General features: G+C 43.1%; 2 protein-coding genes across 4 annotated transcripts; both read right to left on the bottom strand.

Moving 5' to 3' along the window:
* Positions 1-571: 571 nt before the first annotated feature.
* Positions 572-11429, bottom strand: ALG8 (ALG8 alpha-1,3-glucosyltransferase). The gene is made up of 13 exons (XM_084512561.1): positions 11325-11429; positions 10642-10720; positions 9495-9688; positions 8328-8437; positions 7398-7465; positions 6737-6863; positions 5756-5859; positions 5513-5633; positions 5064-5203; positions 4629-4768; positions 3330-3427; positions 2184-2256; positions 572-1232 (listed from the first exon to the last, which is right to left on the bottom strand). Exons 1-13 carry the CDS (start codon positions 11402-11404, stop codon positions 1001-1003), a joined length of 1566 nt encoding a protein of 521 aa, XP_084368687.1. The 5' UTR covers positions 11405-11429; the 3' UTR covers positions 572-1000.
* Positions 11430-13224: 1795 nt separating this feature from the next.
* KCTD21 (potassium channel tetramerization domain containing 21) lies at positions 13225-24985 on the bottom strand (the record flags this gene model as incomplete). Of its 3 annotated transcripts, XR_014690755.1 has the most annotated exons (3): positions 13225-15859; positions 16259-19175; positions 19519-19663. XR_014690755.1 is itself a non-coding variant. In XM_084512608.1 (2 exons), the coding sequence occupies one exon, from the start codon at positions 19141-19143 to the stop codon at positions 18361-18363; it is 783 nt and encodes a 260-aa protein (XP_084368734.1). In that variant the 3' UTR covers positions 13225-18360. The 3 variants fall into 3 exon arrangements, 2 of the variants coding, with proteins under 2 accessions (XP_084368734.1, XP_084368733.1); XM_084512608.1 differs by lacking the exon at positions 19519-19663 and adding an exon at positions 24888-24985 and having other exon boundaries at positions 13225-19175; XM_084512607.1 differs by having other exon boundaries at positions 13225-19175.
* Positions 24986-24992: the final 7 nt, after the last annotated feature.

Consider the following 24992-nt stretch of genomic DNA (forward strand, 5'->3'; position numbering starts at 1 on the left):
ATGTGTGAAGAGTTTTATCAGTACCTTGTGTTTACACAGATTTCCTAAAATCCTACTCCAAGCACCCCTATTGCCACAGCAACCCCTCTAACTGCTACCTGCTTTCCTACCTGAGCCATACATTATTTTAACATCCAAAATATTCAGTGTAGCCATTTAATCAAGTATCCCCTCTAAAGGGGACCTCATTCTATGACAGGGTTGAGGTCCAAGGACTGCTCAAAACATCTATCCCCTCTGCCCTCCCCCCAGAATCCCTCCCCATTTGTGGGTGTGACATCATTGGGTCCTAAAACAATCCTACTCGTAGAGCAAAACCTCTGAGGGACAGCAATGTAGGCTTTCAACAGTCTTCTAAAGTAAGTATAATTAGAATACATTAAAACCTCCTTGAAAAGACTATGAAATAGATCAAAGGGACATGGCCACATTAAGCAGAAATGCAAAGCTGTGGCTTCAGGTGTTCAGAAGCTTCACAGAGCACCCCAGGAGTTTCCCCATGGACATTATGTCCTTATTTGTACCTCAACAGTAGAGCTTGGACAGGAGCTGAAAAAGGGGCAAGAAAGGCTGAAAACAAAAATACCAAGTTCCTTTTATTTCCATATTCCACAGTATGCAGTTACAATGCTCTCTCTACACAGCCATGACCTCTTGTAATTTCTGGTTCTCTTTTTATTCAAATACAGACAGTAACGGGAAAGCCAGGCAGGTTTTCCTCAGGACAGAAGCCTGAACCTCTTACACAGTCAACAGGAATACAAAATCCTTTTTCGTTAAGCTTCACAGTTTATTCATGGCAAAGTGTCCTCTCACTGGACCACGTTATTGTGATGAATGTTTCTGAGCAGAGGTACAGCAGTTGGACAGTACAGAAGTGTCGGAAGAAAAACTCCCCTCATGGAGATGGTAAACATACAGCTGGCTGGAAGACAACGCCTCACCGTGCTGGATAACCCTCTTCAAGGAATAACCTGGAACGGGTCCCACCAACACAGCTTTACTCAGCCTTCTGTCTAACAGAAACATGCTCAGTCAAGACACGGATGTACAGCTTCAGCCAAGCATATGTGACACCCAGAGCACAGTAAACAGAGGTCAACAACAGAGGGACAAAAGGAAGCTGCAGCTTCCAGGAGGTCAGGGGAAATATAATTTCACAGAAGATTTCCAAAGGCACCAGTTGGACGAGGTAGATTGTTTCAAGCCAGTTAAGGAGAGGCCTCTCTCTCCTGTCAGAGAGAATTAAAGAAAAAGATGTTAAAATACGTGTTGTTACTAAAAATAACTTTTAAACCTTCGGTTTTCAGGAGGAAAACCCACGATAACACACAGTACAGTCAATTCCCTTATCGTGTGGTTTTTACACAGTTTCAAAAGGCCTTTGTTGAGCACAAATCAATCTAGGTGGAGATCACATCACACCAAAGGACAATTAAACAGATCTCCTGTACTTCATACATGGATTTGTTCCACTCAAGTTCTTCTGCACCCAAGGACTAGAAATGTCAGGTTTATCCTAACCACTGCCCCCTCCCCACAAACTTTGTGTAGGAAATCAAAGTTCATCTCTTTGAATGGACACTGCTAGTAGGGTTTTGACTACTTGTAGTCAACAGGCTACATTCATATTCTGATTTTAACAAAGTTATGAACAATACATTTGCAGAAGCTTGAGCTCTACACGAGTTAAACACCTACAGAGGAGTTAGGGCACTTAAGGAATGATCTGAGTCCAGAACACTATAGGGGACAAAGAAGTCTGGCTGAAAGGGGATGACCTACAAAAAGCAGGTGACTGATGTAGTAAATACAGGCTTATAGCAAAAAGATCCTTCATTACAGCTTGGCTTTGCCATAAAAAGTTTGGGAAATAGGACATGGAGGCTACAGGATTTATAATAAGCATTGTCTTTGGTTGAGCGGGATCAACTGCCTTAAATACAGTAGGTTTACACCCTTCTGAGACTAACTGGACAGTTGTCACAGTTCAAACAGAACAAGGATGTCCTAAAAATAATCCTATCTTAAGCCCTCCTTCCTGAGAACGGAGACATCACATTAACACAGAAAACTGATGCTAAAACATGAAGCTGAAGGGCTGTTTGTCTCTTATGACAACACAGTTCCCAGTGACAGAGGTGGTTTCATTCTTGATTTCAGGAACAAAATTGTTTCATTACCTGAATAGAGATTTCAGCGAAGAGAAGCTATAAACTGTGAACAGCAGCATAAGCAGTATTTTGATTGGAAGCTCTGAAACGGAAGGAACACAACATACAATTAAAATTAGTTACAACAAACATTTATCATTTAAGTTACAGCAACCTTAAGTGATAGTATTCAAGCTTGTATTGTCCAATTTAATTATTTTCTCCAAACCAAACAAGATTATTTATAGGACTTGCATTTATATACAGAATATATGTTTAGGACACACAAAAATTAGCATATATATTTACTAAACAAATGCCAAGCATTCCAACACACACAGGATACAGAGTGAACACAATTACAATACATGACAGCACTGCTAATAAGATTTTTCTATTCAAAAGTGATCAGAAATTACCAGGAAGCTTAAAACATGTGAACAACAGGAAAATCTCGTTCTAAGTTACACACTATAAAGGAGTTAGTTAACAGAGAACATAAAGGAAGTTTCTGAAGTCTAAAGGCAGCAAGTCTACTGCAAATAAATGACATTATTTGACAAGGAGAGCATCTGGATTTGAGCTCTACCAGAAGTATGCCAATCATTATGCAAGTGGTTGTCTGTTTATTTCATTTAAACCTTAACACATCAGACCTTTGATTAATCAAAGGCAAGAGGAAGAAGGAACAGCACTCATGCACACACACAAGAAAATCTATCCCTACACAACTGACTTAATTGATGCTACTGCAGGAATTTTAATTTATTTGATAGCACTAAGCAACAGTCAGCTGGAAAAGTTGGCTGGAAAACAGCCTGCCAGATCTGTAGTCTCAAATTGTCTTTATCATGTCTTGCTTCACGTGGTTATCTTTCTTTCCCCATGGCAGGGGAAAGCTTCTAGAACTGTGGCAGAGTGCGGGGTAACAAATACTGACAATTACAATTCCCCATCTCTATTTCAGTTTGAATTTGATGATTCTTCCACTGTGTTTTTTTTTTTTTTTTAAACCACGATTTCATTAGTTGGAGAGCCATATTTACAAAACCAGGCTCACATACATGTACATGTATAGCATCTTGCAACTTCCAAATTATCACATGAAATAATCCAAAGCCATTATCTGCTCTTCAGCAACCAGAAACGTGAGAGCACAGAAAGAAGACACTTTACCTGGTGCTGTGAACAGCAATGGAAAGAGGGAGAAATGCCCTGTGGTCGTCAGGATCAAGTAGATGCCAGCATCCTTTGCTCTCTGAACAGACAACAAGCTAAAAAATGACAAGAACTTATGTTAACCAGTTCTCTTTTAGCAAAGAAACTTTGTTTCAGCAAAAACACTATGCAAGTCACAAAGGAGATGAAAAACAGGTGATAAGGAGTTATGTAGGACCCCAGTCCTTCCAAATCCTGGACCTGTGATGGAATCTCCTGCTACCAAGCCACCTGACTTCTTAAAAACACAGGAGAAAAATCATCCAAGAAACCCCCTCCCAGAAAACCACACGCTCACTGAACACAAGTATCAGAAAGTTTCAAGATTTTCTAAAAATGCTATTTTTTCCCCCCCTACAAATGGTCTTTTTCCTTTGCCATCTGCCTGGCAACATTGCCACCTCTGCTTCCTTCTCCTTCCCTTTGTTCTTCCCATGTTAATTCCCTGCCACCACTGGCTGGAGTTTTATTTCGGTGGTTACAGTAGCCCTATTCAGTAATTCACATGCAGGAACTATCTGAAACTGTGACAATAAGCGTAGTGTTAGTGATCTTGCTTCTAATCATATTCAGAAGTATCATTTGTGCTTCCTTGCCACGTGTCTGAGCATCCCTTTCTCTCTATGACCAGTACTACAGAGCGATTGTGTACAGTTACAAGTGATGCAGCACATGATCAGGATTATTTTCCAGTTGTACCCACATTCACGTATCATCAGAACAAGTCCCAGGTTAGGGTTTTAGTCACTCAATTCAGACCTCATTTGCCAAACTTGAGCACTAGGTGAAGCCAGGAGCTTGGGGCAGTGGCTGAATTACATGATTCTTAAGGTCCCTTCCACCTAAAGTGTTCTGATTTTATGATTTTTATCAAGCTTGCCCTCAAGCTGTCAGTATGGAAAGGAGGCTTTAAGGGGAAGCTCAACAAATTCTTTTAAGAGCTCTGGGGTACCCACAGCCAGAAGTCTGAACCCCTTTCTTTTATGAGCTTTTTTGTTATCAAAAACCATGTCTTAATCCAAACACAGATTTCCTGTTACACTACACATCTTAATAGCACTCAGCACTGGAAGACCTGTTTTATTGTGTCAGAAATTAATGCACTTGGAACACTTTAAAACTACAGCTTAAGGCATTCTATATAAACATGCTTATTTTATGAAATATACCGAAAACCAAGCGATCCTTTTTTGAGGATTCTTCAGCAAGCAGCTGCAGGTTCAGCTTGGCCAACTACCACACGTGGGATTCACTCACCTTAGAGGCAGAATAGCGAGGAGGATTGCTTTTTCATGCACGTGCCACCCAAACATGAAGGAGCTCAATGCACAAAGAACAAGGCACTGGAGAAAGCCTCTGGGCCCTTGAGGTTTAAACCAAAGACAGAAAACAGAGGGCTAGAAACAACAGGCAAAAACAGGACTTGAGTCAAGTTTTGCAATCCTGAATGCAAGCCATTGTCCAAAGAGCTTTTCAATGTTAAACAACTGTGCTCCAAATAGATATTAAATAAAAATAAAATATTTTTGGATACACAACTGTATCCAAGAAGATTAACCCCGTATTTACTCTAATAATTTTTAAATAAAAGGTATCTTTTGACCTGGAATTAAAATCCATATAAACATACTAATCAGATGAAAAGCTGCTGGGGACAGAAGAAAAGTTTCCCAAACCACAATTTGTTCTTACCAATATAGATACGAAAGTACAGATCAGCGTTGCCAGCGGGGTCACAGAAGGAAGGACAGTGTGCTGGAATTCTTGAACCAGCCCTCCTGTCATTGAGGCTTTAGGGATTTTGGTGGGATCAAGGAAGTTGTACTTTAAGCCTGAAAAAAGAAGATTAAAGATGTACAAACTTAAATATTAATAAAATACAGTAGCTGTCAAACTGAACTGTTCTGTAGAACAGAACTGAACTAAGTATATGGTTGAGATTTTTCTGTTTTAAAATATAACAGAGAGGTAAGACTGATTTCTGACCTACCACTGGGAGCTTGTCACCCACTGAATTAGGTAGTTAATTGGCTGATTTACTGGAAGTATAATTTGCTATCTGTATTTCAAATGGGAAAGCCTAAAATCCAGAGAGCTCTATCTGCAAATGAGCACCAAACCACAAGATGTGCATGCTGTACCAACAACTGTGAGTGCTTTGTCTGCGGCGTTGTACAAAGCCCAGAAGTTGGGGGCCCAGTAAGCATGGCAGAGGCCTCGCTTGAAAGGGAAGAGCCGTGAAATGACCTGAGGCAGCTGGCCCTACAGGAAAGAAAAAGAATGAAAAAAAAACAACAGTCTCTTTAGATGAGATATGGTTTATAGTTTCGTAACATAGCTTTCTAGCTGTTCAGGTGAATAACAAGTGGAGAAGGGGTCATTACCAAGACTATGAAGGGGCCCAACGAAAGAGCTGAAACAAGACAAACAATCAATGCCAGAAGAATTACATGAAGAAAGCTGAAACTCCTCCACTTCACGGATCCATCTGTAAGAAGAAATTATGATTTATGAATTATGAGATTATCAATGCAGTTACTGTGACAAGTGGAGAGGCAAAGCAACCCATTGGTAGTGTGGAATGCTAGCACTCATCTAGAAGAAGCACACTGTCCTTCATTTCAATATATTCAATTGCTTCCTTTAGCAGGTAGTTTTTAGGTAATTTAAAGTAAGCATCAAAGCCAATTTTGCCCATTAAATATCTGTGTAGAACTGCCCACCTCGGCCAAACCAAAGCAGTAAGGCTGACCCAGACGGAAAGAAACATTTCATATTAACGTAGCATTTTCATACAGGTAAGAGTATGGGTATTTATTTTATTCTGAATTTAAGTAAAGAGGGAAAGTACAACTCGAGATTGCCCCACTTCTTTTGAGTTAAGTTTTGAGTTAAGTTTGTGCTCTTCATTAGCCTATGCCCATTTACTTTTTCTACTTTGCAGCTCTTGCATTATACAATCTTCTGTTATTTTCCCTTTTAAAGGGAAAAGGAGAACTCCTTTTAAAGGGAGTTCTTTGTTCACATGAAAAATAAACACATTTTTCAGTGCTGAAAAGTGGACAGAAGCCTGAAAGACGGATGTTGGAATAGCCATCTAATTATTTCTTACTCAGAGTAATTCTTATTGCTTCAAACTGCCATCTGCAGTTAGTTCATGTTGCATTTTCTTAGAGAATTACCTATAAATAGCAATTTTTGACATACAAATATATTTTAAAATATCTATGAAATATCTACCTTCCCAGCTGTGCTCTCCAAGATGGATGTTCATCTGACCAACAGCCATTCTGATCCAACGTGTCTCTTCTATACCCCATTGAACAGAATTCCTCAAAAAGCAGTCGAGGAAAACCCCATCTTACCTGCGTTATTTGCAGTAAAACAATAGGATCGCAGCAAATAAATCCCATATGCTGGGGCCACATACATGTAGATGTGTTTGAAATGCAGAAGAATAGCAAAAAGTAGAGCGCCCTCTAAATATCTTTTCTAAAATAAAAGAACAAAAAAGGTCCAAGATTTTCTACTTGTTCTTCCTTTGTATGAACTTTAAATATCCCTCTAGTGTAATCCTAAGGTGACAGGACAATTATCATAGGCATAAAAACAAATCAGCTGTTTACTTCAAATTAGAAACAATAGAGTCAGGAATAAATAGAGGAGGAAGCTGCATTGTCAGATGTTGCTTTGAAAACTGGGAATGGCCTCCTTTCTGTGCAGCTTCAGAAGTACATTTTTTAAGGACTGGTGACTTGGAAGGAGATAAGATGGCAGCAAGCCACGTCACTTTGCTCAGGTGTAACACAGGATTTAGCTTTTTTCTCACAGGGAACTGAAATGCTGCAGCATCAGTAAGGAACTGTGGTTACATTCAGGTTCTCTTCTTCCCCCCAGATTCCATAACTTAACAGCCAAATTAGGACACACCAACCGTGAGCCACTCCCATTAGCTTCAGCAGCAGCCGCCCAAGGAAATGAAATGATGTTCCTAAAATGTGTAAACAAATAAAGAAGAAAGTTTACCTGACATAGTCGAGCAACAGAAAGAAGCATCAGGCCAAACAGAAAGCCATTGTACTGAAAGTGAATATCTGAACTTGAGTCAAGAAAGGAATAATGATATAATCAAATTAAAATAGAACTTAAGGCAAGAAATTAACCTTAAATTCACTCCTTGTAGACACAAAGTCATTAATCTTACCTCTAAGTACACCAAGTACAGACACTACTAACCCTGGAGTATTATCATGATGAAATGAAGCTCAGCAGTCTGACTACGTATCTACCATGAAGCTTACAAGACAAAATATAAGGCTAATCATCCACTTTTTGAGTTTTTAAATCCTAGTTGCTGTCTCACATTGGTTTATGGATGGAGACAGTAGCCCTCACTTATCACCTAACACCTGTAAGGAATCAGAATTGACAAAGACAGGGAAGCACAGAATGAGTCCTTCCTATTAAGAACCACTGTATTTCCCCATTCCCTCCTCAACATCAGTGCACATTATGTCAAAACTGACTGACAATAATTGGACCTCACAGAGTTATTTTTATATCCTCTTCAAAGAAAATTTGCTATTTCTCACACATTTATATACATCCCAAACATAAAGCACTTATAAGATTTTCCTTTACATGGGATAAACCTAGAACTGCACCCAGGAAAAAGAAGCTCTCTGCTAAGACTTCTGTAGGAAGGTGGAGGAGCAGCCAGCAGGAACAGGCATCTTGCATCCAGACTGGTCCTTCAGCAGCTCTGGCAAATCAGACCAAAACCTGATCATTTTCCACTTTGACAAATAATAATTGCCAAGAAAACATGATGAAGTTATTCAACTAGAACACAAAAAGCAGTGTTCCTTGCTGTGACAGTAAAAATAAAACCCAAGGGTTTGTACCACACGCTGTAACAGGTTGAAAACCCCACAAACAACTGGTTTGAAAGGATACGATCCACAATTAACAGCCCGAAGTTCCACAAGAGCAGAACAGCAAGAATAAACGTTGGTTTTTCCAAAATATCCTTTGCAGCTCGCTTCCCATTTACACATCGGCAGCATCTGAACAACAGCAGAAGAAACATTAAGTCTTAATTGAAATAATTAATGAAACCACGTTGCTTTTAAAAGTTGAGACGTGCACTTAACCTGAGGATATCACATGGCTGGAAGACAATGACAGAGTTCCTGCTAAACTCATCAGGAGAATAGAATGTTATGGATAAAGTTTAGTAGAAAAAAAAAAAAAAGGATTTAAAATACCAGTAGCCATATTTTTTTTCCACACACTAAGTTTTGTTAAGTAGCTTGGTCTCGGCCACATCTCCTCTTCAATTTTAACACTAGTTTTTACTGCCTGTTTGCTGTCAGCTTCTTATCGAAGACCAGAGTATTGCTACATCTGGAGACAGCACACTGGGTTGTATTTAAAGTCCCCAGCTGGGGCATTAACCTCTTTCTGGCTTTCCCCCACTACTGTGAGCTACATGCTTACTGGCTAAGAACATCCTATAACTTCAGTATGAAGCCATTTGGTTCATATGCTGAAGACCAGATTAAAAATTTGTGGGTGATGTGTTTTATTGCTACGAGCAGCATCATTCTTCCCCCTCAGAAAGCTGGGGCACCCTAAAAGCACAGAATCTTAATAATGCTAAGTTAAACTTGAAACAATTTATCATCAAGAACATCAAAAACACTGGAGTGACTTAGCATATTTGAGATCATACTTAAAATTTCATCACAGGTTTCTTATACACTTCTATTCTAGAAGGACAGAGTGATAACAAAATAGGCAAAAACACTTGGGCTCACCCAAACTGACCCAGAGCTCCTACAAAATGAACCCATCACAGAAAACAAATACCCAGAGTGCGAAATGGCAGCAGATATCTGAAGGCATAGAAATTTGATCACATCTATAGCAGCAGCATCTCCAAGGGAAACAAAACATTATCTTGCATTTAGCAGCACGTTCCATAGTTGTCCCTTGAGTAGGTTAAAGCACCTTTGATGATTCCATGCGTCTACAAGCTTAATTGTACAAATAATTTTTATGTTACTCTAGAAGTTAGAATACTGAACTCACTGTCCCTACAATCAGATCATTAAGACTTACTCATGAACTGCATAGATGAAAAGGATATCCGTGAAGATGACAGAAAATCTTTGGAAGAAGATGGTTGCGTGACTGCTGTAATTCAGATTTTCAATGACCAACATCTTGGGGTCGAAGTACTTGGCAATATGTGAGAGCGCGTACTCAAACCAAGCAAAAAAAGGCGGATAATCCAGGGTCCATTCTGAAGTTGCCTGAAGATAGAATGAGAATAAATAATTTAACACAACCTGTGCTGTTTGCAGTCCTCATATCTAGTTCTTGACATCAAATCAATTGACATTTTATCTCTATCTTATCTTTAGTCTGCATGAAGGAAACCACCAGCACAATCAGTCTTCTTGGACTCAAAATTATTTTTTATCCTTTACATCTAATAACCCTTTTTCAATCCAATAGTTTTATTTAAGCTTTTCTTAAAAGGACAGTTGTTATGCCCTGACCAATGATTAATCTTTTGCATTATTAGATCAGCCTGTTGGAAAGTTCTGACCCACACACATCATTTATCACACATCATTTATCTCTGGATGCACAGTTCCCAAATTATTATGTGGAGTCCTAGAGACTGATCTTTATCCCAGAACTCTAGGAAGTATCTTGAGATAGTGAGCCTACACAACTGGGTTTTAATCTATCATCAAGTTGAAGGTGATCCATCCAGGTTAAAATCAATGCATGCTAGTAGAATACCAGGAGAGCATCATAACTTTAATATACTAATTAACTTCATAATGCACAAACCCCTTTACAAGATTCGTTTTTATTGCAATAACTATGAATTATTAATGACAACAGCAAAGACAGCAACAATGCAAGACCACACAGCTTATTCTCGTGTTAGGCAGCCTTTCTAATAAACCATGTGCATTAATTGCCTTTCCCAGTTTGCCTTCATAAGTACAAGCAGCTGTCCCAAACAAATCTTTTTTTTTTAAAGTGTTATATAGGACCAATTAATTGGGATTGATATGCTTCTGTAGCACTGCTATCCAGCTGCCAGCCATCAGTATTCCTGGCACGTATGTTCTGCAAATAAAGTTTTTTTTTCCTCTAGCATTGAGAGAGGCTGGCACAACCAATACATCTATAACTTATACACAACTAATAAAAGAACATGAAACCCTTCCCCCCTAAAGAAACTTACTTCATAGTACCACTGAGAGAGAGGTAAGTTGTGCGTGATGGCGAGCCAATTCCTGTGCACTTCAAAATCTGTGGAATGACTACAAAAGGTTTACGTTAAGTCAGACGCATCTACCTGAAGGAGAAACATTACTGAATACAAGGCCAGAGGCATAAATAGAGGGCCTACACCACCCAGCTCCCAGACTCTGACAAATGATTGCCCAAATAATTTGGGCAGTAATAGAGATGCTGCACAAACTTTGTACCCAGGACGCTGATAGATATAGGACAACGTATACTGTAGGTATAATATAGGTATATTTTGGTCAGGAACGACTTATAGCTCAGCCTTTTCTTACAATTAACGCTAAAATTCCTGGGGTTACTGACTTTTTAAAAGCAATTTACAGTTTCTGAGGAAAAAGCTGCATTTTCCCCCCTATTAATTAAAAAGCATGCCTGTTTCAGCATATTAAAGCCCCCGAACAACAGCCAGGTTGGCTGTAAACACCTTTAAACCCAAACTTAATCCCCTTTTACACTGCCCAGAGGATGAGGAGGCGGCACCCCAGGGCCAGCGATACCTGAGGGGAACAACCCCCCCCGGGGCCGTCCCCGTACCGAATGGATCCCCGAACCCGAGCAGGGGCAGAGCCAGCAGCCCCCCATCCCTATCCCTGTCCCTGTCCCTTTCTTTCTTACTACGTGGGGATGAGGAGACACTTGAGGAAAGAGACGCCGAGCGCCAGGGCGCCGAACCAGCTCCTCCCGCCCGCCGCCATTATGGGCCCGCCGCCATTACGCGCCCGCCCCCCCCCCCGCGCATGCGCCAGGGCTGGGCCTGAGGGGAGCCATGGAGGTGGGGGGGGGGGAATGGAGGTGCTTGGGGGGGGCACAGAGGGGTTGGGAGCGCGGCTCCTGGCTCCACGCTGCACCACATAAAAATAAAATTCTGTGTCCGAGAGCGGTGTCTGAATGCTCCTTGAGGTCCTGCAGGCTCGGTGCTGTGAGCACGGCCCTGGGGAGGCTGTCATAGTGGAGAATCACCCTACCTTTGCCCTAACACCCAGGGGGTGTCCCTGTGAGAAAAACCGCAAATAATTTTCTTCAGACAGGCTCTTCTGTGAGGCTATTTTATCGCAATGATGGGTGTCCTGTCAATCAGGAGCGCATTTTAGTAATCAAATCATAACCTTTTATCCTCTATTACCCGATGCCTGATCACCTCCTGTTTCCTCATTGCCTGACTACTGCAGCTACTCAATTCACAAGCTACTTGATGCTCCTCTATACCATTTATGTACAATTTTTCTTATTTTTTCAACCCTTTAATTTCTCCTTTCCTCTGTTTTGAAAACTTGTGATCTTTGTTTCACTATTCTCACACTGCTCATCCTGTTTTTCTCCAGCTTCTACCTTATTTTGGAGCAGTGAGGCCTTCTACTGTCCACTTACCTACTTAGCCTTTCTCCTTACTATGACTACACAACTACCTTGGAATACAGAAAAGTAACTCTCTACTGCTAAAAAAACACAACTTTGTGTCTCACATCCTCACAGCCTCCTCTTCCCTGGGCTAAACACATGAAGCGCCCTCAGCCATCCCCTGTACATCTTCCCCTTGAGTTTGGGAGTGAAACTGGGTGTTGTGGGGTCAGGATTGGTGCTGGGTGTTACGGGGTCAGGCATGATGTAGGAGAAAGCATGGGGTTGAGAGCTGTGGGACCAGGCACAGGGTTGGCTCTTGTGAGCCCGCCAGGAGTATTGGGTTGTGTTGGACCTGCGGGATGTGGGGTTGGGTGGTGTGGAGCCACTCTGAGGCTGTATTTGCTGCCAGGGTTTGAGCTGATCCTGGTGGCCAGCACCTCCATGAGGAGGGGACAGCCTGTGGTGGTGGTTGTGTGTCCATCATTACTGGTCTCATGAAGGGTTGGCGTTGTCCAAGCACTGCCCCATCTCCCTCCTTTCATGCTCCTTCTCCGTTTTTACTGGAGTGGAGAAATGCTGTTCCTACAGGGTTCAACATCTGCTGCTGCTTCTTCCAGGACAACCCTGGGATATGGTCAAAAAGACGGGAGGATCTGACTCACACTGGATCTGGGTGATCTTTTAGGGTCTCTCTCGTCATTCCTTTGCACCTCCTCTGTGGCAATGGGCAGTGTGCTGGGTAGCCCCCCATGCCAATCTACTCATCAGCACAGGTTTAACCCTATTGATCTGATTTGTGAAAGGTTCCCCCTCAGGACAAGAAGCACGGTGTTTGTGGGTGCATTAAGGTTGGAAGGAATTGTGTAGCAGCTCTCATGCCAACAATTCCCTTGAATCGAGCAGAAGCCACTTCAAAACCTACAAGCTTAGCCCTCTTCCAGGGAGGTACCATCTCCAAACAGTGTCTCTGGGAGTTGAGTCCCCTTCTAGGTGTGCTCTTTGAGAGGAACATGCTCCATTTGATAGTTCTGCCAGCCTAGAGGGCAGATATATGCAAAGAGGATGGGTTTTTGGTTGCTTATAGCAAACCTCTGTCCTTCTAGGAACAGTACTCATAGGGGCACCTTGAAATCATGTTAATAATATGTGAGCATCTAATAACATGCAGAGCATCTACTGCTTCATTCACATTTTATTTACTGTCTTCAAAAATACATATTAGTAACAGTTCACAGAAGACTTACAGGCAGATAAATGCAACCAGATTTTCAAGTGTGATACCCTACAGGCTCTCTATAAAAGTGGTAAGAAAGTCAAACCATCTTTTGACACCTTCCAAAAAACATTCATTCAAAAGTATAGCTCTTAGTGAATCAGGGACCGAGTTCTGATCAACAGAAAAATCCCGAAAAATCCCAAATTGGGATTAAGAACAAGAAAGTAAGAGAGAAAATAAATTATTTACTCCATGGAGCCTTCCCCTGTAGTTGCTTCATTTTTTTTTTTAATTTTAAATTTTTGAATCCATAGGAAAACCATTGCTCCTATTATTCCTGAGTGAATCTGACAGCATGATCTGCTCGATCCAGCCCTTCTCACACAGAACACCGATATGTCTGTAATAATTCATGTACGAGACTTTTACTGGGAGCATCACATATTAATTAGCACTGCTCGTACCCTGCACGTTTGTGACCAGCAGTGCGTGGGTAAAGGACATATTAAAGAATTTTAAAGGAGATATTAAAGGACAGTTTCATGTTCCCAAAGACATGGAAATTCTGGGCAGTGACACCAAGTTAAAAGGGATGGGGTGAAAACGAAGCTTCCTAAAGAAGTCTTCTTCATAACTTCTCCATTTATCTGTGAAGTATCAGAAGATCATAGATTTATTTTACACAGTCCGTGGCATGGGCTGAAGGCCGTATTTATCAACCCTTTGAACTTTACGTACAGACCCCACCAGCCTTCCCAAGGCGGGGAATGAATCTGATTGATTGCAGACATTTACTGCCAGTAAACTCGAGTAGCGATTTACATTCAGCATCCAAGTTAAAACACGGGTAACTACAGCAGTGCATATGCTTGGCGATTTAAAGCATGTGCAAATTCAAGCAAAGCTGTCTGCATCTGACAGGGTACTAGCGTAACTGTTGGCATGGACAATATTTAAGTTGCTTAACAAGAGATTAAAACTGGAGAGGACCAGGGAGTCATTTTAATCACAGCCTTCTTCCACAACAGAATCTTTGTCTCCGTTGTTACCTTGCTGTTTTCTTTTCCTGAACGCACCTAGATCCTTTATTCTCCCCCTTCACATTCTTGTTAACTTAAGAATTCCTCCAGGTCTAACATTTTACACCTTTTATTTCCCTACCACCCCCTGCAGAAACAAACACTCCTCTCACTGTCTCCTAATGACTCTGAACAGCAGCAGCATGACCCAAAGACATCTTAGTATTTAGGTATGATTTCAGTCCTTTTATCATAACTGGACATTATTAGACAATTAAGAGATGTCAAGCCAAAAAAACATGTAAGATAAATCCATGACTGATTCTTTCTGGACTCCACTAAGATGCTTTATAATAATCTTTCTGTCTTACAAGAAATCCCACTGTGCCATGGACATGCACATGTCTGAAGATGCCATTATGGTACAGCTAATAACTTATTTATCATCTGCCCCAACTCTGATGTTTTTCTGCCCTGAAACTATTGATCTCTCTACCCAGTGACTCTCTCAGCATTTAGGCCATTAAAAAAAAAAATAAAGTGCATGTCAGCCTCATTTTATAGATGGAGGTGGTGAGGGAGACGGGCTGGTGGCAGAATCAGAACAGGAGATAAGCTCTGAGGTCCTTCAAATTTTAAGGGAAAGAAAGATTCTTTGTTTTAAGGAAACAAATAAGTTTGTTCTCAGAGGGAATATTCCACTCCAACAGTGAAATAATTTTTAGATGTTACTGCTAATAAATGTCAAGTGCTTTCCATGACTAGAGATGAGGTTGTGCTGTACCCTAAGCACTTGATATGGCTTTGTGCATGTTTATTTTTCTTTAACTCAGGAGAACTGCAGAGAACAAGAATCCCCAGTGCTGCTGAGTGGTGAAAGAAAAGCAAGTTACACCCCTCGGGCTCAGAAACAGAAGGTAAGCAAAAGCTAGCTATCAAGATAACAAGGGAACAAATGCTTCCGAGAGAGAATGTGCCTCCAAACAGTCATTACAACATAAATCAGAGCGCAAAATTAGGGAGCAGCTATATATTTAGCTTAGCACGTCCGCTGAAATAGCAACTCCATTTGTATAACATGTGTTTGATTGCAATCCCAGCTTAGCACTTACTTCACATACTTGGTAGCACGCAGAACTGCCGTGGTGCTATAAATAATACCTCCTTCTCAAAGATGTTTATTCCATTTAACAATTTAGAGCTATTTCAAGCTTTTGTGTTCCTCCCAAAGCCTGTTTTCATTCTGTCTTTACACTGGTTGGACATTTTGCATCTCTCTGCATATCAATAAACGTCAGAGATTTGTGGTCAACCCTACTTTTGCCTGATTTAATTACCTGAGCACAGAAAAATGTTGATTCAGGCGGTCCATCTTTTGCATAATATCCTGATGGGTTCAGGCTCTCCAGATGAGGACCTGGATCAGTTCTCTCCTTGATCTGTGGAGACTCAAACCCGTATTTCCATCTCAGCAGATTGCCTCAGTTACTAGGGCCACGTTGGGGCTCTCTTCACTTCTTGCCCAGATTTTTAAAGAACTATCTGACTGCTTTTAGTGTGGGCTCTGCTGCTGTCTGAAGAAAAGAAAAAGGGGTGGGGGCAAAACAGAGGATTAGAGCTCTCTGTAAAGCTATGCATAGTGCTTTGGGTGCCTCTTCTTACGTGCCTTTCACCAGAAAATAATGATTCAGCTCTTTTTCTTTATTATTATCTGAAACAGAATGAGGCAGTACCAATCCAGAGCTTGAAGGGGTGTTGATCAGACTTTCCCCCATCCCCTTTCAAATGAGATTTAAGCACACTGCTCTTGCCCCTTGATGTACTCAAGCTGAAAGGAAACTAATTAAGTTGATTTAATTCAACTAATTAAACAAAATAAGCTGAAAGAAAACTTTTCTTTTGAGTATTGAGTTTAAAAAACACACAGTTGACATCCCCCCAAAACTATTACCATAAATTCAGCAAGGGCATACCTATTTGGAAGGCATAGATTTGATGAAGGAGGGTTCAGGTGTGGTATTTTACAGATCACAATAAGATCACATGCATAGATCATCGCTATGAATGTCCAAATGAGCAGCAAACTCGTGGCAGAAATAAGATTCACATTGTTCTTGCTTTGCTTTGTCAGTGACACGCTGCAACCCCTGGAACAGACGACTTCTGCTTCACAGTTCAGGGCAGGAGTGGGGAAAAAAAAGTTCTTCCTAATGCTTTCTAGCCCCGAAGAATGGTCCCACAAGCTGGAATTTGGTCACAACGTACTGTTTACCATCCTCAAGGCTCCCAAAACTGGCCAGGTTTAATGGTTCCGTGGTTTTCAATCCCAGTCAGCGCTTCCTAACAACATGGTCCCACTTCCATCATCGTGCTGGTGGGTCTAGCACCAAGGCAGACAGGGAAAGAAGCTTACAGTAGGTTGCTAATAACTACGGAATGTGCATTTTCACCAGCAGCATGCTGATTTGTGTTGTTCATGCAATTACAGCTTGGGACAGTGGAAATTATATTTATTATATTTCTCTTGCTGTTTTCACAACAGTACAAAACACTTCTTTATGCTGCTTACGGGTCAGCTTAACACAGCAACAACTGGCTGCTTTGGGAAACGAGACCATGAGTGACACTGAGCTTTGCAGCCCCCTACCGAGAACTTTTGGAAGCAATAAAATTACAAATGCAGAAGTTGGTTATTGCATTTTCCCTTCTACCTCATTAGAGGTTACGGGAAATGTTCCGGGGGGGTCTCTCATGCAATCTGGTTAGGGACACCTAAAGTATTTCTAAACATAATTAGCTGAGAATGAACAACCTTGAACGTGGCACAAATGAGCTAATCATCATTTCGATCACTGTAGCACCAGGCCAAGCTTTTAGGAAAGGGCTCGACCACTGTCATCACCTCTGGTTTCCTCCTGCCTAATCTTTCTGACGACTGGACAGGAAATCCCAGCAAGAAGGCAAAAATGCTGCCTTAGCAGCCTGACTGTTCACAAGGACATCATAAATGGCTCAATGTGCAGCAGAAACGAGCCCCTAGTTTTGTAATGAGAAATACTGGGGGTAATGATGGAAAAATAGTCCTTTCAGATGGAATCCAGCCTACCTCGAGACCATCCCGTGCTGGTTGACATGGCCAAAAGAAGGCCGTGTCCTTGCAGAAGAGGTTCAGCCGTTCAGAATCTATTTGGGGGCCTCTGCCCTCTTGATGTCTTCACCTCTTAAGAGTTTTCGGAGCATCCTCAGGACAAATTATAGCGTTGTGAGGGAAGGAAAAGGACCAGTGGTCTCGGATGACTTTGGAATGTAAAGGTTTAAGAGCATCCAAAGCAAAGTTCCCCAACAGACACAATCTTCTCAAGTTTTAAGAACATCACTCTCTCTCTTATGGCTTTCTTGGTCGTTCCCAGTGTCAGACACATCATTCAAACACGGCTTCCCGGAAAGAAGAACAGGCTTCCTCCCAGGGTTCAGGAAAAAAAAAAAAGTCACCTTCAGATGGCAACAGGACAGGATCCCCTACTCATGTGCAGTTCGCACCGTCCTTTACAACTATATTGGATGAGTCCCTGTGGCGAGGTTTCTTCTCTGTGGATCCAACAAGTTTCTTGCGTGCTCCACGCAGGTGGCATGGTAAGAGAAGGAAAATGTGCCCACTGGAGTGTAGCTCCATGGCTTCTTTCACCGCATCAGGTCTCCAGCTACTCTCCAGATCTTGATGACTGAACATTCGCATCACCCTTGCAGGATAGGTTAAGGACCATCCCATTTTCCAACCGGAGAACGCAGGAAGGGTAGAAGTTCAGTGATTTTCCCCACAGTTGTACAGCAGGTTAGAGGTGGAGGCAGAGACAGTACCAACCCTGAATTCAGGTGTTAGACAATATTCCTTCTGCTTAGAATATGGCCATATTCTGGGAGATGGCATCGGTAAATACATTAAAGGAAAATCATCTCCCTGTTAGTGGCTCTTAATCCAGGCAAGCACGATTCTGAATTAGGCTGTAAGTGTGTTTTAGAGGGAAACACTTAACCTGTGTTATCTCCACGCCAGCACCACCATCAACAGCCCTTCCTACTTGTATCGAATCAGGCGAATAATCTTATTATTCATGAAATCCGAAGTGTGTGGATGAGAAGAATCTATGCAGAAGCCATCGCTCAGGGCTATTTTGAGCACTTCTTCCACAAACACCTGGAAGCTGTTGATCTGCTTATTGTCAGGCACCACCCAGAGTCTCTTCAAGTTCTGCCGCGTGTACTCCTCTTCGGGAAGGCCCTCCACGCTCGCAACCCAATCTAAGGTCAAATGGTTGGGGTCCTGCAGGTAGCTGGATATGGACGAGAGGTTTCCGTTGAAGCAGTAGTAAAGTTTGGAACCGAGAAGCTTCAGGAAGAGGCACGAAGTGGAGAAGATATTGGCGCTGAAGACTTCCATGTTGGAGGAGGAGAGGCTGTAGATCTGGGGCGCTTCTCGGACGGTGAAGTGAACGGTCTGGGTCTTCTGGTCGAGGCTGATGTTGAGCATGGCGTTTTTCTCCGCTTTGGAAAGCTCCACCTCCTTCTCCTGCAAGGCCTCGATCAGGGGCTGGATTTGGTAAAAATCCACCTCCCGCCGAAGCAAGCCCATTTCCTGAAAGTCCTCGGGGAGGTCCAAGTGAGAAGTTCGTAAGAAGTTGAGGATGTAGCGGAAGATTTTGCCGTCTCTGTCGATGAAGCAGTTGCCTTGGCTGTCCTTCTTGGTGGGCATCTTCCCACTGAACATGGCCCCCAGCATGGAGTCTGGGAAGCTAGTCAGGGTGGACAGGGAGGTGGTGTAGAGTTTCCCTCCCACATTGAGCGTGATGGGTTCTGACATGACGGAAAAGTCCCGCGGTGCTGGGACTAACTCTAAAAAATAAAAATAAAAATCCAACACCACACATTCAGCTGCATTAACCTGCTCAAAAGGAACAGGGAAAAAAAAAAGAGTACTAAATATATCTGGGTAACTACAGGGTAATAATTCATCATAGGAATTGGAACTTGGGTTGTTGGAGGATGTGTCTTGAGAAGAAACTTAAGGATGTTTTTTTCTCCTAAGGGTCTTTAACAGGGCTTTGTTTAGTTCAAAATTTAGTGCCAGAAATCACGAGTTTTCCAAAGCTTTGCAGTCATGCTGAATGTGAAATCTCTCCCACAGGTGCCTACAGCAGAACGACTGCTGACTTCAAGAGTTAGATCCTAGGCTCACCTGATCTCATCTCCCTGATGACCACAGGATTTAGAGGAAACAGAAAAGCAGGACAAAACCGGACACATTCCCAATATCTTCCAAGGCATCTTGAGGTGTAATCAAAGCAACAAAGCTGTGGTGGCAGAACCCCCCTAGCACACATTTGTGTGCAGTCATCCTAGCAGGGAGCCAGCGAGCTGTGCTGCCGTAAGTGCTACCATTCAGGAAAAAAAAATACAAATAAAAAAATCAGACTTTCTCCTTCCAACGTACTTTGCCTGAGAAAACATTTCCTAATTAATTGGGGCCGTATCCTCAGCTGGCGTAGCTTCTGTGCAGCTCCTCTGCAATCAGCTGAGCCAAACTGAGGATGTGATTTTATGCTGCAGTTCAGCATCATTGCCTCTGGAGGGAACATACCTCCCTTCACCCGCTACCCTACCGTCCTTATTCCTTCCTGCAGCTCCAGCACTTTCCTGACCCCACACTAAACCTGTTTAGGGAGCAAGCCCATCATTTGCTGTTCAGGATATGTTTCTGCCACACCTTGGAACCAGATGAGGATCTGCAAATCTGGCTGCTCCACCGCACAGCTGTTTTTCCTTGTTTGCTGAATACAAATCCATCAACAACTTCATTCCCAGCTTTATTTTGACTGTTTAAAAAGCAGCAGGGAACCCATCGGTATTTGCTGCAGAGCTATGAGGTAGCTCTTGCTGTAGTAGCTACGGTCATCCAACAGAAAGCAGCCAAACAGCTGCCTTAAAATTAAGTTTATTAAACCTAAATAGTCATGGAATAATCCTAGCCAGGATAACGTTGTTATCTGCTCTGCAGTCACATCCTTCAGGTATAACATTTCCCTCTGTCCTGTAGCCCGGGTTGGCCTCAGCACACAGCGCGTTTGTCACTGCACTATAATGAGGGGAAATAATCAGCTCTGCAAATCCACCGAGGGCTTTGCTTGTGTAAGCAACAGAGATCCTGCATCCAATAAAACTGGCAAATCAAGACACGTGGAAAGCAACACAGCACCCACTCCACCCCCGTGACCAAAGCCCGTCCTTGGTACTAACTTCAGCCAAAAACACCCTGAAAAAAAAGCTGTTTGTTTCAGCGTTACCCTCCCCTCAGCACTGTCGTCTCAGCAAACTTCCCACTCTTGAAGGCTTCAACCCAAATTAGAGCCGGGAGCTCTTCAAACCCATTTTATATCGGCTCCAACCAGTCTAATTCTGTTGTACGAGTGGCTGCTGTGTATTTTTCCCCCCTAAGGGCTTGCAATACGCCTGTGAAAGCGTTGCTACAAACACGGTCTGACATTCACAAAACCAGCCCCAAATGCGTATTTTTTTTCACGTTTCAGCCAAGAACAGAATTGTTCCCAACATCTCCCTGCGAATAACACAGACTGCAGAGGCAGGACTGACAGCGGCCCAAAGGCCCGTTCACGGCTTCCCTCCTCTGCTAAAACTCAGGCTGTTTTAGACCAAACAACCCCATTTTTTTCCGTTCTTTCTTTATAGGTCATGTTTGCAGATTTTTGAGCCCACGCCTGCTTGTTGGTACCACGGGAGGAGTTTTCTCATGCTGTCTGCCAGCTGCAGCGAGATCTCCTCCTCCATGGGTCTGTGACAGCCTTCTCCTGGCAAATTCTCTCATCAAGAACCTAAAGACCAGTGGATGGCCCAAATCTTCAGTGAGAAGACAAGAGAGAGTCCATTTCAAACCCAACATCCACCCTAAGTTTATTCTGATCCCGAACCTGGCTGGTTACATGCATATTAAGGAGAGGCAGACAGCTCAGACTGATCTGAAATGGGTAATGTTAAAAAAAAAGGGTCTGGCTCTGGTCTCTTGGCACCTATCTGACCTAATATCAGAGAAGGGCTCTCCAAGAGTGCAGCACTGCTGCTTGGTGGCATTTCCACGAACACGAGGCTGCAGGAGAGCCTCTGACGTGGCCGTGCGTGGCTGTAAGCTGCGGTCCCCAAGGCCAAGTACGAACTGGGTTATGGTTCTTGGAAGCAAGAGAATTACAGTAAAGCCTTTTGTGGAGCTGCTCCCAAAGCAGTACTTAAAATTCAGTCTGATTAGATCACCTAGAGATCTAATTGGAGAGCCGAAGATGTGAGTTTCACCAAAGAGCACAGTGTTATTACGTGCTTTGAGAGTGATTTGTGTTTAAATACATTTTTCTTTCAAAAAATAGATGTAATTTAGTGTTAAGGAGATAAATAAATTAAAAAAAACTACACTTATTTGAAGACATCATCTCTTCAGGCGATGCAAATTGAGAGAAACTAGCCTTGCTTCGTGGCAGTTTTTTATTGAGAAGTCCAACTTCTGAGTCAAAGCTGCTGCTTGAGCCTCCGAGCATTTCGGCAGACCAGGGTTTGTAAATTTGAAGGTGGGTTTTACTGGCAGGAGCATCCTCAGCAGATGCAGAGTGCCCATTTCTATAAGGAGCCTCTACCCCAGGAGTTTAGTTCAGCAAATAATTGGTCTGAACCTGGGAGAGTCATGGGGCTGACACAGCAGGAAGCTAGGAAACGGTGTGGGAAATGACAAAATTCACCCATTTTCACTTATTAACATCTTCACATATTTATAACACTCACCTCAGCTCCTTCATTATCTGTGACGCTTCCTTTGTTTAATAATTTTCAATGCAAAACAGCCTTGGGCAAGCTTATTTCCCCTCTTATTTATTCATTGTATTTAAGAGTGCTTTAATTAGATCATAAATAAAATTCTGCATGTATAATTTAACGGAGTGCTGGTTTCACCCAATTTAGAAAAAAAAAAACCCCACACATGCACAAATAATCATCCAAAAATGCATCATTCGTGATGTGCCTCCTTAGGTAAAAATGGTGCAAGTGGCACAACTATTGCTGAGTGTTTAACCTCTCTGAAAAATGAGCAAAGCTGCAGTTTACCCTTTTTTTTAGCCAGAAAATGCAGGTTGCTGTAAACTTTAAAGTTATGTTTATAACATTTTCAAAAAAAACAAAAAAACAACAGGGACCTTTCCTTACAGAATATATAAATTTGTGTATATAAAAAGCAAAGGAAAAGCCACTTTTTAATATGAGTTTTCTGCTTCCTGATTCAGATAAAAATTGATCTTTCCAGTTAAAAATAATCTACCCCGAACCAGCGAGTTGATGAAACCCGAGGGATCGAACGTCTGGTTCTCTTTCACAATCTCATTAAATATTTGGAGAAAACTGGCTCTGCATTAACAGAATAAAGATAAAAGTAGCTTGGCCAAAGCTAGAAATAGTGGCAGGACAGAGAAAAGATACAAAAGGTGCTAAGCAGATGAGAAAACAAAATGAAGTTTTTATTTGGGAAAAGGAGTAGCGATGCCTTGGTTTCCCTCAGAAGTAAAACCAAGCACAAGTATTTGTTGGGAGTGGGAAAATAAAAGCAGCAGGAATTGCTTACAGACACAGGTTTCCCTTTACAGGGAAAGAAAATGACTCCGTTTTGGGGGATTTTGGGGAGGCAGCAGGTAAGACGGGGTTAACAGGCTGCTCAGAGCATCGTGCAGAGGATCTCGTTAGGGAAATGAATTAAACGCAGAGCAGCAAAGGGCGATGTGATGTGGGAGGAGTGCATTTTAATTTTAATTTTCTATAGATGCCTCGTGGATTAATTTTAGTGTACCCTTCCGTACCCAACCCATAAAACATCCCTTCATGGCTGAAACTTTGGAAAGCCGTCTTTAAGGCAGCGAAAAACCCAGCTTGGTTAAGAAAAAGCTGCGGAGTTGAGATGAGCAGCAAGGCACACACGCAGCAAAAATTAGAGATGAATTATTTAGGAAGAAAACCTAAGTGGCAATAAGATGAAAGCAAGACGGGGACCGTTTCTGATAAGTATCGGGAAGAAAAGCCAGCCTAAAAAAAACCTTCCTGGCTTTTGGGTATTGCCCAAGAGAGCCGCAGTGGCTGTAGAAATGCCGCACGAGGCTGGCCAGGTAATGCGCTGCGGGAAGCCTGGAGGGGCCAGATGGATTTGGGGTAAAATGGAGGGGAAAGCAAGACCCTCAGCCAGGAATTTGTGTTATGGGGGCTAGAGGAAAGGCACTTTGACGTCCAGGAGTCACCCTACGGTGACAGCTTGGGGAAAAGTCGTAACGAAGAATGACCAAGGGAAAGTGGAAATAAAATAAGAAGGGTTTAGAAAAGAAAAATAAAAGGAAAACTTGGTTCCTGGCTTCCTGAGTGAGAGGCAGCCCCCAGCAGCCAGCAGGCAGCACGTGAGAGCTGGGTTTAAGGAAGGATTTGGGATAAAATGTGTTACAAGGAGAGGCTTAACCTTCCTCTAGGGTACCACTGATGCACGCACTGATCTCAGCGGATGCTCAGCTCCGGCAGGTTAAATGTTTGCAACACGCCTTCTACACACTACGTGCTTATTTACTGCGATCCTACAGAGGGAACCCCGTGTTTTCCCATCGCTGTAGGATGGAAATCAATCCCACATCGTTCTGGCCACTGGGCCGAGCGTGGGGAGCTCTGCCAGCCTCTGCAAGAGCTACGGCAGGGACTCCAGCTCCCAGCAGGCACCGTGCAGGAAATGCCACCTCACCCTTCCCCTATAGCCTCGAGGAAACATCCCCTATAGCCTCGAGGAAAAGCTCACCGGTGACTCGAGGTTTATTTTCTAATCACGCTGCGTTAAACACAGCAATACACGGGGAAGGATGAACACGACTTTCCTAACATCCCTGGCTGGCTGGCGGGGCAATGCTGCTCCTCCATCCCTTCCAGGGCCAGGACCTCCCTTCTTTGGGGTCTGGAGCATCTCCTGGCAGTGGGTCCAGGCTGGTGCTGCTTTCTGGGGGATGGAGTTGACCCCAAAATGCTGCATCTGCAGATGCTGAAGTTAAGCAGTGTGCAGCTCTGGGCGAAGAGGAGGTGGGATGAATGTGGTAGCTGCCCTCAGAGCCAGCTTCGTCCCCCAAAGTGCTGAAAAACCCGTGAATTGCAGAAAAATGGGATTGGGGAAATGGGGGGAGGACAAAGTTTGCCGGGCAGTGCTGCGCCATGCTGAGAGGGGCTGGCTCCTCCCTGCACAGCCGGGAATTCGCTACAGCAGAATGAACTGCTAAAATCATCCTAATAATCATAATAATTACAATAATTATAATTATAATAATAATAGGAATAAACCCACTAAATGCTCCCCGCATCCCAAAGCCCTTCTCCCTCTGGCCCCTCTGGCCCACCGAGCAGCACCCCCCTCCCCAAATCCCACCCGTGCCTCAGTTTCCCCAGCTGGCGGTGGGATGGGAAGGGGGTGACCCCAAGCCACCCCTCTCCCCCCTTATGGGGTGGCTCCCCAAAAAGCCCCCCCGCTGGCCCCGCACCCACCTGCGGCCCCGCCGAGCCCCGTCCCCGCCCGGGCGCCGCAGGAGGAGGAGGAGGAGGAGGAGGAGGAGGAGGAAGCAAAGGGGCGGCGAGCCCGGCTCTCCCGGT

This window comes from Aythya ferina (genome assembly GCF_964211825.1).
Source record: "Aythya ferina genome assembly, chromosome: 1".
NCBI classification, from domain to species: domain Eukaryota; kingdom Metazoa; phylum Chordata; class Aves; order Anseriformes; family Anatidae; genus Aythya; species Aythya ferina.

Excerpts from the sequence above, each read along its gene's own strand:
- ALG8 (XM_084512561.1), bottom strand. The coding sequence starts at position 11,404 with ATGGCGGCGGGCGGGAGGAGCTGGTTCGGCGCCCTGGCGCTCGGCGTC. Across the intron at positions 7,466-8,327 it reads CGGGCTGTTAATTGTGGATC|ATATTCACTTTCAGTACAAT; the intron begins GTATCCTTTCAA and ends ACTCAAGTTCAG. Across the intron at positions 5,860-6,736 it reads TTTTACTGCAAATAACGCAG|ATGGATCCGTGAAGTGGAGG; the intron begins GTAAGATGGGGT and ends TTCTTCTTACAG.